At 40.1% G+C, this 15786-nt stretch overlaps 1 protein-coding gene across 1 annotated transcript; it reads left to right on the forward strand.

The window, feature by feature from the left end:
• Positions 1-1921: 1921 nt before the first annotated feature.
• Positions 1922-5714, forward strand: BT62DRAFT_937500 (argonaute-like protein). The gene is made up of 11 exons (XM_043187334.1): positions 1922-2651; positions 2703-2933; positions 2979-3235; positions 3290-3999; positions 4052-4189; positions 4242-4439; positions 4491-4598; positions 4652-4785; positions 4834-4917; positions 4978-5305; positions 5354-5714. Exons 1-11 carry the CDS (start codon positions 2047-2049, stop codon positions 5390-5392), a joined length of 2832 nt encoding a protein of 943 aa, XP_043034408.1. The 5' UTR covers positions 1922-2046; the 3' UTR covers positions 5393-5714.
• The last annotated feature ends 10072 nt before the right edge of the window (positions 5715-15786 follow it).

Below are 15786 nucleotides of genomic sequence, written 5' to 3' on the forward strand. Positions count from 1 at the left end.
TTCATAACACATTCAATGAGACTCTTTTAACTTCATTTATCATCTCTGCCTTTCTCAATCAAGAATGACCACCACTGCCATCTTCTGACCTGATTGATGAAGAAGAATATTATGAAGTTGATCAGATATTAAACCACAAGACTCAATGCATAAAGATGCATGGCAGAGGCATGAAAATAATCATTGACTACCTTATCAGCTGGAAGGGATATAGCTCTGAATTGAATCAATGGGTAAATGAACAACATATGAATGTGGATGATGCTATACATGATTATGAACTATCTCTAAATTAAGCTATCAAGATGATAGTCTTAAGGAGGAGGTAATGTTATGATTTTTCCACTTTTATTCTCACTTTCACAGTATTAACCCCTATCTATGCTTAGTCAAGATGCTTATACCAGTGCTTAGGGCTATGGGACAGTCTTGGTCAGCACAATCAGCCATTGTCTCTTGACTCATAGTGATGCTCCAACAATAGCACAACAGATCTTTTATAGATAACATTGACTCACCAGAACAGTGAGTACTATAGTACAGACACTTACAATTAGTAGTAGTATATTTAGTGACTGATCTAGGAGTATATAAGTAGCATAGACAGTGCTATATATTTCTAGTCTTGAACTATCCTTTATCATACCCACTTACTCAAGTCTACTTGCATAGATCTTGAGATATAACATCCACATACATCACATATTTAGACTTAGGTGTGATTGTACAAATGCAATATAGCATCTATTTACCACATGATATCAGACATATGTCACTTGGCCCTAACAGAGAGTTGCAGTAGCAGTAAAAGAGATAAATGGGGTGGAGCCAATACTCACAAGGATTTAAAAGTCAATTTATCACAAGATGTATCATAGTCAGCACAAGACTTTCCATAGAAAGCCCTGCAAAATGCATTCAAAATAGGTAGTTTCTGAGAGCACTTAGATCCACAATATGCAATGCAAAGAGAATATCCTCACTACAAAGTCACAGAGTCAGTGGAACATATCCTTATTGACTGCAATATTAATGGGCAAGCCATACTGTGGAGACTTGCTCAAGAGCTATGAGAGAAGAAGAGACTGAAATGGAAGCAACCAACCTATGGTCTTGCACTTGGTGCCACACTGATATAGATTAGAAACTCTAAAGGTGAAATTGATAAACATACTACATACCTCTATTGAATACTGATGATGGAGATAGTGCATATGATCTGAAAAATATGTTGCTAGAGATGAATCTAACAAGATGACAATGATGAGACAAGCTAGCACACTAAGGATGAGATACAGAATCTGTGGATTGATGCAATAGATAAGTAGCTGATGACTGACTGGGCAATAGTGGACAAGGCCAGGTATAGACCCAGCCAGGGCCCTTCAGAAGGTGACAGCACTGAATGAGGATTACCTCCTAGAGGATGGGACATACCAGAACAGGGTTTTAGTGGGTATGGTGCCCTGTCAGAAAAGGCCAAGAGTCTGGCACAGAGTTCCACATGATTCTGAATAGTGTATAACAGCATTTCTCCATGTAGATCTCCTGGTTTGATTTCTCATTTTAGTCACTACTGCTTCTTATTTTGGGGCATGCCCCCCTATCCAAGTGGGTACCAAGTATTTGATACAATGCTCTATGAAACAAAAAAAAAAAACAATGCTAATAAACTGATGTTAATTATATCCATTTTTAGCTCTACCTTAATCTTCACAAAGGATTTGGAATGTCACACATGTTATGATGGTAGAATCAATAGTAGGCATTTTATGATCAGTACGAATGTCTTGCGGAAGCCGGTCCAGATTACACATGATTCAATATTGTGCTATTGTACTGACACATAAGTATTGAGCTGGCAGCGGAGTTTCAATTTGCATACTTAAATAGGCAGGTGCCTGGCATGTTTTTGACTCATCGACGACGACGACGACGACGACGACGGCGTAGACAGTACTGACGACGTCGACGTCTCCGCCGGCATCAGTTCCATCTTTTCATCGCTGCTTAATCGTATTTTCTATCGCTCTCTCAGTCCACATCATGAGTCTCAGAGGTGGTCCAGATAGACGTCGTGGTGGCTATGACAGAGGCCGTGGCGACAACTTTGGAGGGCGAGGCGGCAGAGGTGCTCCAGGTTTCAACAGAGGACTCGCTCGAGGTGGATTCAGTGGCCCCAACATCTACAAGGAAAATGTTCCAGCACAGATACCCGACTGCCTGACACCAGAGAACCAGGATAAGCTTATCGGTGCCCTTCGAAAGGTACCACCCAAGCCAGAACGTCCAACACGGCCTGGCTTTGGTACCTTGGGGAAGCCCGTCGTTTTGCGTGCTAATTTTTTTGTAGTGAAGCTTCCTGAGGGCCCTCTCTTTGAGTACGAAATCAAAATAGAGCCAGCTACTCGTTTGAAGGAGCGCAAGGACCGTATTTTCTGGCTGCTTGAGCGCCGCCCTGAGGTACGGCCTCAGCTGGGCTCTATTGCTCACGATAGAGGTACGCGCCTTGTGTCGGCCAATAAATTGCCCAATTTGCGCGTGGAAATACCGTTCTACGAAGAGGGCCAGAATGGACCTCCACCTAACACCATCACATATACCGTTTCCGTCGTCTTCAAGGGCGACCTGAACTTCAGTGAACTCTCCAAGTGCGTGTTTTGGTATTCTTATCATTATTGTCTTTTCATATCTTTATTTAGGTACCTCAACGCTGACAAGGAACACAGGGATTACGATCCATTACCCATCATCTCTGCTCTCAATTTAGTAATGCAGCAGAACGCTCTGCACACGGGCGTGCGTATCGGGCAGAACAAGTATTACTTTCAGCCTCCTCCTGGTCAACGCAAGGTTCTCGGACCAGGCATCGAGGCATGGAGAGGGTATTTTCTCTCTGTTCGGCCGGCTTATCAGCAGCTGATGGTCAACATGTGAGTTCGAACTAAATATACGATCGCGTGTTAACTCGCCACCAGAAATGTCTGTATGGCGCCGTTCGTCGAGCCGGGTAATCTCGCGGATGTTCTTGAGTCGTTCAATCGGAATTCTTCGGGGGGAATGCCAACGCTTCCCAAGGCGCTTGCCAGAAGCATCAAGGTCGTTACTACCCATCTTGGATATAAACGTCACTACAAGCTCTGGGAGATTGGCCTCAAATCTGCCCGGGACACCACTTTTCCCTGCGAAGAATTTGGAAAGAAGGATATGTCGGTCAAGGATTTCTTCAAGAAAAGTGCGTATAACCGTCGTTAGACTCCATGGATGAAACTCTTATACCTATGTACAGAGTATGACATTTCTCTGCATCATGCAACTGACCTCCCAGTGGTCAATGTCGGGAGTGTCAAGAGACCAATATGGCTACCCGCCGAAATATGCAGGATCGAAGCCGGGAATCCGTATCGAGGACGGCTAGGCGATCAAGAAGTGGCCCAGATGATTCGATACGCGTGTAACCCCCCGCGCGTTAATGCAGAGTTTATCGTCGACGAGGGGTTCAAAAAGTTATCCCTCTCACCTCCTCAGCCGCCCGTCAACATGTTTGGCCTCTCCATCGACCAGGAAATGGCCGTCATCCCTGGCCGCGAGCTTCCCCCTCCGACATTGTCGTACCGCCAGGGAAGTCCGAGGGTGACCAATGGTTCATGGAACATCCTTGACACCACGTTCCACCGCGGTGCGACCGTCAATGGATTCTGGGTCCTCCCAATACGAGAACGGATGCATGATAAATATCCTTCTCCGCAGGACATCAAGCCGTTGATCATGGCGTTCTCGAAGAAGCTGCAGTCGGCTGGGATGAATGGACCGGCGGGAATGCTACGATTGTTGAGGGAATTGCCGCCATTGGCTCCTGTGCGTGAGGATCCAGGGAGGGTGAACTCATTGAATCTCATCAGGTCGTGTTTGCGGCATGCGATGCAAACGGGTCCCAGGCCGAGTTTTGTGTTGGTGTTGTTGATGTATAGGGACAATTTCATTTATCCTGGTGTCAAGGTGAACCTCGTTTGTGTGTTTCGAAAATGGTGTAGCTGATGGATGAGCTTAGCGAATCGGAGACTGTGAGCTAGGGTTGCAGACGATTACGATGCAGCTCGACAAAGCGATGAGAAAAAAAAAACAGGATCAATATCTCTCGAATATCGCCTTGAAGGTGAATACGAAGCTTGGGGGGATCAACCACAAGGTATGGATTTCCTACTTTGGATGCTACGTACCGACTGACAGGACATGTTCAGCTGGATGATCAAGCCATGAGGTGGTTGCGCAAGAAGAAGACGATGATGGTGGGGATCGATGTTACCCACCCTGCTCCGGAGACGAGATTTGGCACTCCATCGATCGCGGCGATCGTGGCGAGCGTGGATGATGATTTCGTCCAGTTCCCAGCGAGCATGAGGATCCAGAGGCCTGATACTAATAAGCACTCCAAAGAGGTCTGTCTTTTTTCTGTTGATTCCCCTGCGAGTGCTCATGGTGCCATTTAGGTCGTCGAGGAGCTACAGCATATGATGCATGAGCGTCTGTTGGTGTACAAGAAGAAGAACAAGGCGTTGCCGGAGAGGATTCTCGTGTTCCGGGATGGTGTCTCTGAGGTGACCGATGACAGGAATTCGTTGCGACGATCTTGCTGACCTTTCCGTTCTAGGGCCAATATGATATCGTCATTCGGGAGGAGGTCGTACAGATCAAGGAGGCTGCGAAGAGACTGAATACCAAGGATGGGAAGGCTTACAAACCGCTTGTATCTGTCATTATATGCGGGAAGCGCCATCATTCTAGGTAGGTTGCACTATGGTCGTTGTTGACTCTTTGCTCAACGACTCTTAGGTTCTACCCTACAGGTGGTGCGAATGCAGACAAGAACGGCAACACGAAACCTGGGACGGTGGTTGACAAGGGGATTACTGGAGTGTGAGTCTCTCCCTCTTTCTTCCAGCGCATTATTCCATTCTTCTCATACCTTCCGGGCAGATTTGATTACGATTTCTATCTGCAAGCGCACGCTGGTCTGCAGGGCACGGTGAAGCCGACGCATTACGTTGTCATCTACGATGAGAACAGCCTTGATGTGGATGAGCTCCAGAAGGGAACGAACAATACTAGTTATTTGTATGCGCGGGCGACGAAGGCTGTTAGTCTGATTCCGGCGGCCTATTATGCGGATCTGGCGTGCGAGAGGGGAAGGTGCTACCTAAATGAAATCTTGTCCGGTGATAACTCGACTGTTTCAGGGTCGCTTAGTCGGGATGAGGAGGCGGCGAAAGTTTTCCAGGCTGCGGAGAAGGCTTGGGGTAAAGGGGTGAGTGTGTGTTTGGCATGTTGGGTTTGGACTGACTTGGGTTTGCAGCTTCATGATGATATCAAGGAGAGTATGTTTTATATCTAAAGGAGGGGTTTGCTTGTTTACTATCTATTTGCTTTTGTGCTGCCTTTTTGTAACACTGCATCTAATTTGGATGAGATCATTACTATTCAGACCCTGGCAGCATCAAAGATAGTGTGAAAAGGAGGGTCTCTGTTAGACATAGGAATAGTATGATACAAACACATTCACTTATCTATTTGATATTCTTTTCTTTTTTGGTATGACACACTGTTCTGCACTTCTCAGCTTTCAACCACAATGCTGAGATGTGAGTACTCTTTATATCTACTTCTGTCTTACTGTATTTACTCATTATCTATATAGTAATGTTATGACATTCTATTCTAGCATCTGTTTTCTTCTGAACCTTTTTTCTTGTTTATCACATCTGTGCTTCTATCTCATTAACTCCAACAGGTTATGGGCCCCACTACCAGCATGTCCACAACAACTGAAATAAAGCTAGTTAGCACAACAAAGCTTGTAGACAATGGATCAAACTGGATAGCATTTGAAGAGAAGCTCACCAACAAGTTTCTGGACAAGAGTCTTGGCTGGCATCTCTGAGAAACAGCTCACATACCCCTGCACCCTGTCAAGCACAAGGAAAACTTCTACCAGTCCTCTAATACTGTATTTTCACACTCACTCTCAAATGACAACCTAGAAAAGCTGGAGGATAAACTGGAGGAATATGAGCAGAAAGAGGCAAAGATGCATACTATCATTTACAAAGCTATTTCTGACTCTACCTTCAATGAGATCAAAGGCAAGGCAACAGCTGCTCTTGTCTAGAAGAAGCTTGTTGCTATTATGACTGGCAAGAGTGATCTTGTGCAAGAGCACCTTCTTACCTGGCTTGGAAATATGGCATGCCCTGATGAAGGCAATATATGCAAACACCTTGCTGAAATGAAAATTCTCCATGAATAAATCAAAGGGATGGGTCTGAAGATTGAAGACAATCAATACACTTCAATGATCCAAAAATCACTTCCACCTTCCTATGATCATATTCATCACACCCTCTCCACTGCCAGCAAATTTACTGGAAAGACTCTGACATCAGACATCCTAGTTGCAGCTCTGCATGAAGAATGGGATGAGGAGATCACATTGAAGGCCACTGCCAAAAATGTAGCAATGTCTGCTCAATGACAGAGCAAAGAAAAGGGCCAGAACTTCAGAGGAAAGTCAAAGAAAAGATCTGATCAATCTCATCTCAAATGCACAAACCCAGTATGTGGTAAAACTGGCCATTTCATCACAGATTGTTGGTACAAAGACAGTGGAAAGACAGAACAAGACTAAGGGAAAGAAAAAGACAAAGAAGTCAGCATCTGTAGCTATTGATGAAAGTGAGAATGAACATATTATTGCCATTGTAGCTGATAACAATGATCACAAAAACATGGCATTGATATGCACATCTGACTATAGAGCTGAGAGTGATGCCCATATGGCAAAAGAGGAGAATGTTATGGCATTAGCAGATTGTGGAGCATCAAAAACATACTCACCTGAATATCAGAGGTTCAAAAACTATATCAAAATTGAACCAAAGCCTATCAAAGCTGCAAATGGCCAAGTTTTCTATGTGATAGGAAAAGAGGATCTTTGACTACCACTTTCCATGGAAAAGAGACAGAAACCTACTATCATAAGTTTTTGAAATGCACATCATGCACTGAAAATGGCCTACATCCTCACATCACTCTCACAAGTCAGTCATGCTGGATTTTCCATTCATATTGAACCCTCCAACTATACTATATACATCCACACACTACACCCAGATGCTAAGATCATCACAAAAATCTCTGAAGCCAGTGGCTTATACATAATCTCAACCCCAAATGCATAGCAAGCTACAGCAGCTAAACCAGATATTGCTATAGCAGCAGGTAAGCTCAAGATAAACATCACTGAGCTACACAACATTTGTGCCCACCAAAGTCACACCACCCTTCACTGTATGTATTTTGATAGCTATATTGAAGGAATCAAGCTTAATTTTAACTCCAAACCAGAATTTTGTGAAACCTGTGTAAAGGCTAAAGCAAAGTGCAAGCTATTTCTAAAACAAGGCCAATACAAGTATGTCAAAAATAGTGGTGACAAGATCATTGAAGATGTAATGGGCCTGATGTCTGTAGTATCACTTGGAGGAGCCTGCTATGCCTGCATATTCTGTGATCTACACACCTATAAATCAAAATCTGAATATCTATCAAAGAAATCAGATACCTTTGGGTCATATAGACATTATGAGATATGAACTAAGGTCCAGCAAGGCATAAAGATCATCAAGATCCTTGGTACAGATCAAGAGAGAGAATTCACTAGTGACAAGTTTGATCAGCATCTTAAATCAAAAGAAACTGTTTGACATCTTACTGTACATGATTCTCCACAGTCAAATGAGATTGCTGAATGTTCAAATGGCTATCTGATGGATATGATTAGAGCTTTCTTAATCAGTTTAGGTTTACCAAAATATCTCTGAGCTGAAGCTCACCAGCATGCTGAATAGATCTACAACCACATCTCAACAAAAGCAATATCATCAGCACAGAAGCTCATTCAGAGCATTCTGAATCTCCACTCATAGATATAGTATCTGATACTATCCCTCAATCCAGCTGCTCTAAGTGATCTGCAGCTCTGAAACCTGGTCAACTCACACCTCCAGACTTGTGCAAATATCCCACCACAGCTGGAATTGCAGTAATGGCACTTGAAGATGAGTCAGAATCTGATAATGATGATGAACCAGATAGCTACTCATCAGTCAACTATGCCATGATAGTGAATGTTGAACCAGTAACCATGAAGGAGGCATTGAGTGGTTCTGATGAAGGAGAATGGCATGAGTCAATGCTCACAGAGATAAGACAGTATGAGAAGAAGAAAGCATGAGAGGTGATAAAATAAGAAGATGTTTCCATGGATGCAAACATTGTGGGTACAAGATTTGTTTATCAGGTCAAATGAAATGAAACTGGTGAGCCCAAAAAGGCTAAGTCCTATTTTGCAGTCCAAGAATTCTCTCAGATCTAAGGCATTGACTACTTCAACACTTATGCTCTGGTTGTCTGTCTTTCCACCCTCCACATCCTACCCTCTATATCTGCCTCTCAGAATGCAATAGTAGACCAAGCTGATATCAAAAATGCATACCTGCATGCTGACATCACCAAGGAAATCTATATCAAGTTTTCAAACAGATATAAAGAATTCTTCACAATCTCAGAACATCTTAAAGGCCAGAATATTTGTGCCAAGCTGTGCAAATATCTGTATGACATGAAACAAGCAGGACAAGGCTAGTATCAGACTCTGAAGGCAACAATGATCTCTCTAGGATTCACTGTCAGCAATGCAGATGAGGCTGTTTTCTATTGGATCAAATCAGAGACCAAATATACTATTATTGCAGACTCCCAAAATGAATCAGACCAATTCAAATGAGAAATAGGCTCACATTTTGAGCTGGTTGATCCTGGACCTATACATTGACTCTTGGGGATGCATACCACTTGAGACTGAAAAAAGTGCACCATCAGCATTAGACAGCCAGTCTACATTGACCAGATCATAAAATGATTTGGAGTTCAAGATATGGCACTATTTATGATGCCAATGAAAGTAAATCTTGATCTAAACCTAGATTCACCATCTATATCTACAGAATCCATTACATCATATGAAAAAGCACTCTATTATGAGCTGCTAGAGTCTCTCATGTATATTGCAGTTGGATCTCACTCTGACATCAGCTATCTGATGTCAGTGCTCTCACAATTGGTGAAAGACCTCATGTTCAACTTATTTAAAGGCTGGATTTCAAGTCCTCCATTATCTCAAGAGTACATATGGCCAATGGCTTGTAATTTGTGATCCTAGCATCAGTCCCAAGGGCTATCATAATGCAGCATATGCCAATCAGCCTAGACAGAAATCTATGTCTGGATTTGTCCTATTCATAGGTTAAGATGACATTATATGGACATTGAAAAAGCAGCCAATTGTTACTGTCTCCACTGGTGAATCAGTATATGTCGAACTCACATCAGCATTGAAGAACATGATCTGGCTTGACAAACTTCTCTCTGAGCTCTCCATCTTCATTGCAAACCCTTTTATTTATCCAATGAAACCTACTATCCTCTTCTCTGATAGTCAAAACATACTCTCTATTGCCAATGATTCAGTATTCCATGAACAAATGAAGCATATTGGAGTCTGATATCATTTCATCTAGCAAACCATTGAGCAAGGCCACATCAGGTTGATGTACTGCCCAACTGATAACATGATTGTCAACATCCTCATGAAATCATTGGCTCATCCAAAGTTCAAGAAGTTTGCAGAGGCACTGAGCATCATATAAGCAAACCATATACATTTTGAGGGAGAGTGTTAGATGTAGAAATAGTATGATATAAACATGTTCATTTACTTATTTGATATTCTTTTCTTTTTTGGTATGACACACTATTCCACATATCTCAGCTTTCAACCACAATGCTGAGATGTGAGTACTCTTTATATCTACTTCCATTGACATACTCTCTCTGTGTTCAGACATGTAAAATTGTGAAATTTGAGACTATATAGACTGTCTATCAGTCTACTATGCATATAACAGAGAATAGAGCTAGAGCATAAAGAAACATAGCTGTTATAATGCTAAACTAAAGTAACAATGAGCAGAGAGCATAACCTAGTGATAGACTAATACTAGAGGGGTTATACTGTGCATGAGGTCCCAGCACTTGGCTCTAAATGCACCAATACCATTATAAGAAGACATGCTAAAAATAAAAAGAATATGATCAAAATATGATTGGCAATTCTGATCACATTGATCAAGGATGCACATCCATTAATGTACTGATAGGACATGCCTTAGAACAGAGAACTGAGACTCAAAGAAAGATATCTGAATGACTGGATATTAAACAGAGAAATAGAATAATGACAACAAAGTAATAAATAGAGAAATATTACCAAGAGTGGATAGCATATATAACACTGTGAGAGACTCTATATTATACCAAGATATGACACATACTCATTGAATGGATTAATTGATGCACACTAGACCAGAAGTGATACATATTGTGAATCAGATAGAATGCCTGGACACTGGAAAAAAGAATATAGTCATTGTGGCTGACTCCAGACATGAGAGATAACCCTGAGGGGCCTGAAACAGTTTTTTGATGTCAGAATGCTTCACTGGGGAAATAAAAAAGCAAGCATACCTGGCTAGACCAGCTAGCTAATGTCAGCTCATGAGAGAACAGCAGGCACAGTCCTGATCCAAAACAGAATAAGCATGGCAACTGTAATATGTGCATAAATAATACCTATAGAATCTGAAACAGAGTCTTATGCTTTGAAGATACTATAGTAGAGTTGTATTAGTAAGTACCACAGTAGAGTATTTAAATGCTGCATTGTATGAGTAGAATACAAGTTTTTGATCTCTCACAGTTGTGATGTATTGAACACAAAAAGCCTTGCACCCTAGCTCTGGATTTGTGTTTGTAACTTCAGGTGAGAGAATAGACTTGTTATTGATATCATTAAGAGAGATTTGAGAATTGAGTGAGGCACAGAAGCTTGTGAGGAACTTGAATTCAATTTGATAAGAGGTTTTGAATTGCACTCTAGCCTGAGAATAAGAGAGCAGTGTCTGAAGGGCATTATCTTGAGTTTTTGAGATATTTGTGATGTGCAGCACTACAGGTGGCAGAGGTTCAAACTCTTTAGGTCTGTCAGACAGTGTTTTATTGTGTTTTATATCTCTGAATCATATAGGTTTGAATCCTGTGGATCTACAATTGGTTTGAAAACTTGTATGCAGAGATTTGATCCCTTTGACACTTGTGAACATATTTGTGAAGTGTTTCTGCTTAGAGTGCTAAGCTTTGAGTCATGTATTATGTGTGTTAGGGATTTTAATTTGATCTGAGCTGTGCTTAGACTCTTTTTGAGAATTGTGAAATTATTTTAATGTATTGTATTGAGCTACAGTATCTTTTCTGAGATCTGGCAATATCTGTTGCCACCTCTTGTTTTGAGTGAAAAGCTCTGAGACTTAGAGAGATCTGAGACAGTTATACCATGCTATTGCTATTCATGTGCAGTAGAATCATTTGAGAAAACACTTGTATTTGCTATAGCTATTCTATCACATTATAATTCTTCCAATGAACTAAAAAGTGTTGTGTATGTGTAGATGTAGTTGTGATCAGTAGATAGCACTCTGCTGTATCCATTTTCATCTTGCATGCATATAGAATCTCTTCACTATCTTACTGTATTTACTTATTATCTATGTAGATTGTGGCTTGGCTATAGCACTAGGACTTTGGATTGATACAAGAGAAGACAGAGAAAGACCAATGTTCTATCAGTATTAAGCAGCTATATACTTATGTTATTTGTAGAGTGGCATAATGTGAGTAGCATATAATAAAACAAAGATAACTGCCAAAAAACAATATAAGAATATTGAAAGAAAGAGGGAGGCTAACTAATAGTGACAAGTAAACACTGTATAGACAAAGAAAGATAAAAGCAAGGTAAGATAATAAAGGTAATAGTCAAGGAAATAGTCTAGAATGGGTGAATCCTCTACATCTATGTAGTAACATTATGATGTTTTATTCTAGGTAGATAATAAAGCTTTCAATCACAACACTGAGATTAACATTATAATGTTCTATTCTAGCATCCATTTTCTTCTAAACTTTTTTTTTGTTCACCATGTCTATACTTCTACCTCATTGACTCTAACAGCCTCTTGATCAAGAACCACTATCATATGAGACTCAGCATTTAGCCACTGCAAATCTGGCTTAAGGGTCTCTGCTTTCTGCAATGAAGAGCAGAGAAATAAAATATTCTTGCATCATCATGAGTAGAGAGAATCCTCTCTAAACTCAGAGAGAAATTCCAACATTTGGATGGAGATGCTTACCACCTCAAGGAATGGCTTGTAAGACTAACCTCCAATTAAACTCATAGTAGTCTTCTCCTCCTGCTATTCAAAATTATTCTATAATTTCATGTCACTCCAATTCTGCATAATGCCAGCACTCTCACTGCATCTCCAAGTCTAGTGGTCAAGCCCTCAACATCTTGAGTGGCCACTCAAAGTAGCATGTCCTAATTCAGCTAGCATTTCTCTGGCTTTAGATATAGTTTATTTTCTTGCAGGATTTCAAATATCTGTCTCATAGTCTCATGATGCTCTTTGAGCATTTTCAAGAAAATTATTATATCATCTGAATAAATGGTCACCTTTTTCTTCATGATGAGATCTCAGAATATATTGGTCATCTTAGTCTGAAAAGTCACAGGTGAAATTTATAAGCCCAAAGAATATAACCAATAGCTTGAACAACTCTTAGTTAGTTTAGAACACTGCCTTCTACTTGTCTCTCTCCTTAATCTGAATGTTGTTGTATCCTCAGCATATATCTAGCTTGGTGAAGTACTTTACACTGGATAACTTGTCTATAAGTTCAGAGATGAGCAGAAGCAGATAACAATTTTTGATCATTAGATCATTCAGTTTTTAGTAGTTCTTATGAGTCTCAACTTTCTGTCCTTCTTTTTAACAAAGAAAAATAGTGACACTATCAGTGACTTGGATATTTGGATTCTTTCACTGGAGAGATTTTCACTGAGCTCCTCCTATTCTATCTGCCTAAGTAGATTCACTTTGCAGCCCAGATTCATGTTGGCTCCAGGAACCAGCTTGATTGCATGATTTTATACCTTTCATAGTGGTAGTTCATTGAGGTTTTCTTTACTGAATACATCTGTGAAGTCCCTATAATGACTGGAGACTGTCTCTTTGAATGATTTTTTGAGTTTTTCTATATAGGTTTTAGCCACTAACTCATTGGATGTAGTGCTCATTGCTTATATTTCTAGGGCAGACTAGAAGTCCACTATCAGGAGATGCTCTCTCTCATCTAGTTCTTTTCAGATAGACTCTTCAAAATGATTCTAGTCCAGATGCCCTTACTAAGCTTCCTACCTCCAGCAGAGAACTTTTTCCTGTCAGAGATAGTCCACATAGGTCTGCATTATTAGCTGCAGCAGCCCTATCCTTCAGAGATCTCAAAGTCCCTAGAGTATTTTTCCTGTAGTTCTTTCTCTTCAGTAATTGTCAGAAGAGAGAATATACCTTAGAGAACATCACTTGCTCTATTCAGCTCTGTTTGTAAGCATTTGAGTGCTTGACTTTCTTATTGTCAAATGAGATTTCTATCTATTATTTTTATATATTGGTTTCTTAAATCTTAAGCAGCAAATATTTATTATAAATACCTACAAAAACTCATTTGATAGTGATAGATACAGTCTGAATGTGCTAAGTTAGTGTTGTCCACTCACATATATAAGAAAATATCAGTAGCCTGCTCATATATACATCAAGAGACTACTTGCTAAGACTCTTCTGGATTTTAGCTTCCTTTGTCTTGTCCAACTTCTAATATGCCTTCTTGGCAGCTTGCTCCTCCTGATACATCTTATCTAGCTTCAACCATTCTTCATCAGAGAACTTTATTTTATATATCTTGCATAGTGCTACTGCATCACTTGTGAAGCACTTTTCCTCCTTTTTGAGAGTATTTACATCTATTGGCTGTCTCTGGCCTTTATATATTATACTGGTTAAGGTCTTTTTATCATCTCCTGCTGATGCAGATCTCTTCTGGAGTGATCCAGCTGTGTTCATCTTAGTACCTTCTGTGCCTATGGCATGGCTATTTCTCTCTGTGATATTGACATGATCATTATAGTCTGTCTACAGGACTTAATGTTTTTATTTATTGTATATTGTCAGAATGTCATTGTTGCTCAATATGATCATGTTCTTGACATTGGTGTGGATCATGGCTTCCACCTGTTTCAGCATTATAGATCTGTCCTCTAACTTCCTGATCTAATAGGTCAACTCCTCAACTTCTGAAAGAAAGCTTTTGTATCTCAGTGGATGGACTGTCTCAGCATCTTTCACTTGATTTAGCAGAGTTTCATCTTCACACTCTCCTTGAACTGGTCAGTCACTGCAGTCTTGAAGTCAAAGCATGATAGGTATTACTATTATTCAGTGAATCAGTCATATAGATGAGACTCTTGATGATTCCATCAATTATGCATCTTGCTTTCAAATCATGAAGAGCAGAAAATAATCCAATGTAGACTGAACCCACTAGTATTCATTATGAAGTAAATGCTGTAAACCTCAAAATAGGCTTTGCACTAGTTGAAAAAGTAGTTGATATCTATGCTTTTTCCTTGAATGTCATGAGAGATATAATGATGCTGTAAAGAATGTTCATAAATTCTCTTATGAGTGCCCACTCATTGTTGTGAAATGAGAACCATAGAGAGTTAATACTAAGAGAGTCTTCTCAACCACTAGAACCACTAGAATCACCAAAGCCATCAGGTCTATCAGATTCACTAGAGTTGTTATAGAGTTGATTGGGAGGTCTTTCATCACCTTGCAGATGATTGAAAATTCAGGTAAAAGTGTGAGAGTCTCTGTTAGAGTCATTGTCAGAGCTGTTAGACTCTGAGTTTGATCTATTGTTATCATTTGAAGAGTAGAAAATTATAGGATCCTCTTAGTGTTGTCTATTTAGAGTTTTGATGAAAGGACTAGAGGAGTCAGGTCATTGGATAGACTGGCATTGAGTAAAGTTAGAATGGTTGTACATTTCTCTGTAAGAGCAGAAGCCTCTAATGGACTCTAATCTAAATTGGTCTGAAAATACTCTAGAGAACAAGGCTGAGATGTTCTCTATAGAATATATCAGAGTCTGATAGAAGGATTGCTCTGTAGCATTTGATTCAGTGAAGATGGTTAATATAGTGAAAATGGAAAATTTTTGACTTAAGCTTTTGAGTATGAATATACTGTTAAGAATATGCCAATAGAAGAGAGGAGATTACATATAATAGAATTAGCAACATCATCTCTGAGATGAAGCCCCAAGAACTTATAAATAGAGATCCACAGAGAGAGAGAGAGAGAAAGAGAGATGGATGGTCATCTAATGGAGTTGAAGATCCATAAGCAAGAGTATTGAGTTGAGGGTCAAAGAGTCATTAGACTGAACTAAGTTGATATTTAAACTGAGATAGTACAAGATTTTCTACAGCTTATATACTAAGTAGCTAATCCAAGTTAGAGTCTGATAGATCTCAACAGATAATCTCTTCACTACTATTTCAGAGTTAGATTGGAAATAAGATAGTAAATAGAATATAGGTTAAAATGTAAAGTGAAATAGTAGTACACTATAGAATACAATAAATTTAGAGGAAAAGAAAAATGCTTAGTATTTTTTCATCACATGAAAACTATTAAGTTGTGT

This window comes from Guyanagaster necrorhizus (genome assembly GCF_019112545.1).
Source record: "Guyanagaster necrorhizus MCA 3950 unplaced genomic scaffold BT62scaffold_43, whole genome shotgun sequence".
NCBI classification, from domain to species: Eukaryota; Fungi; Basidiomycota; class Agaricomycetes; order Agaricales; family Physalacriaceae; genus Guyanagaster; species Guyanagaster necrorhizus.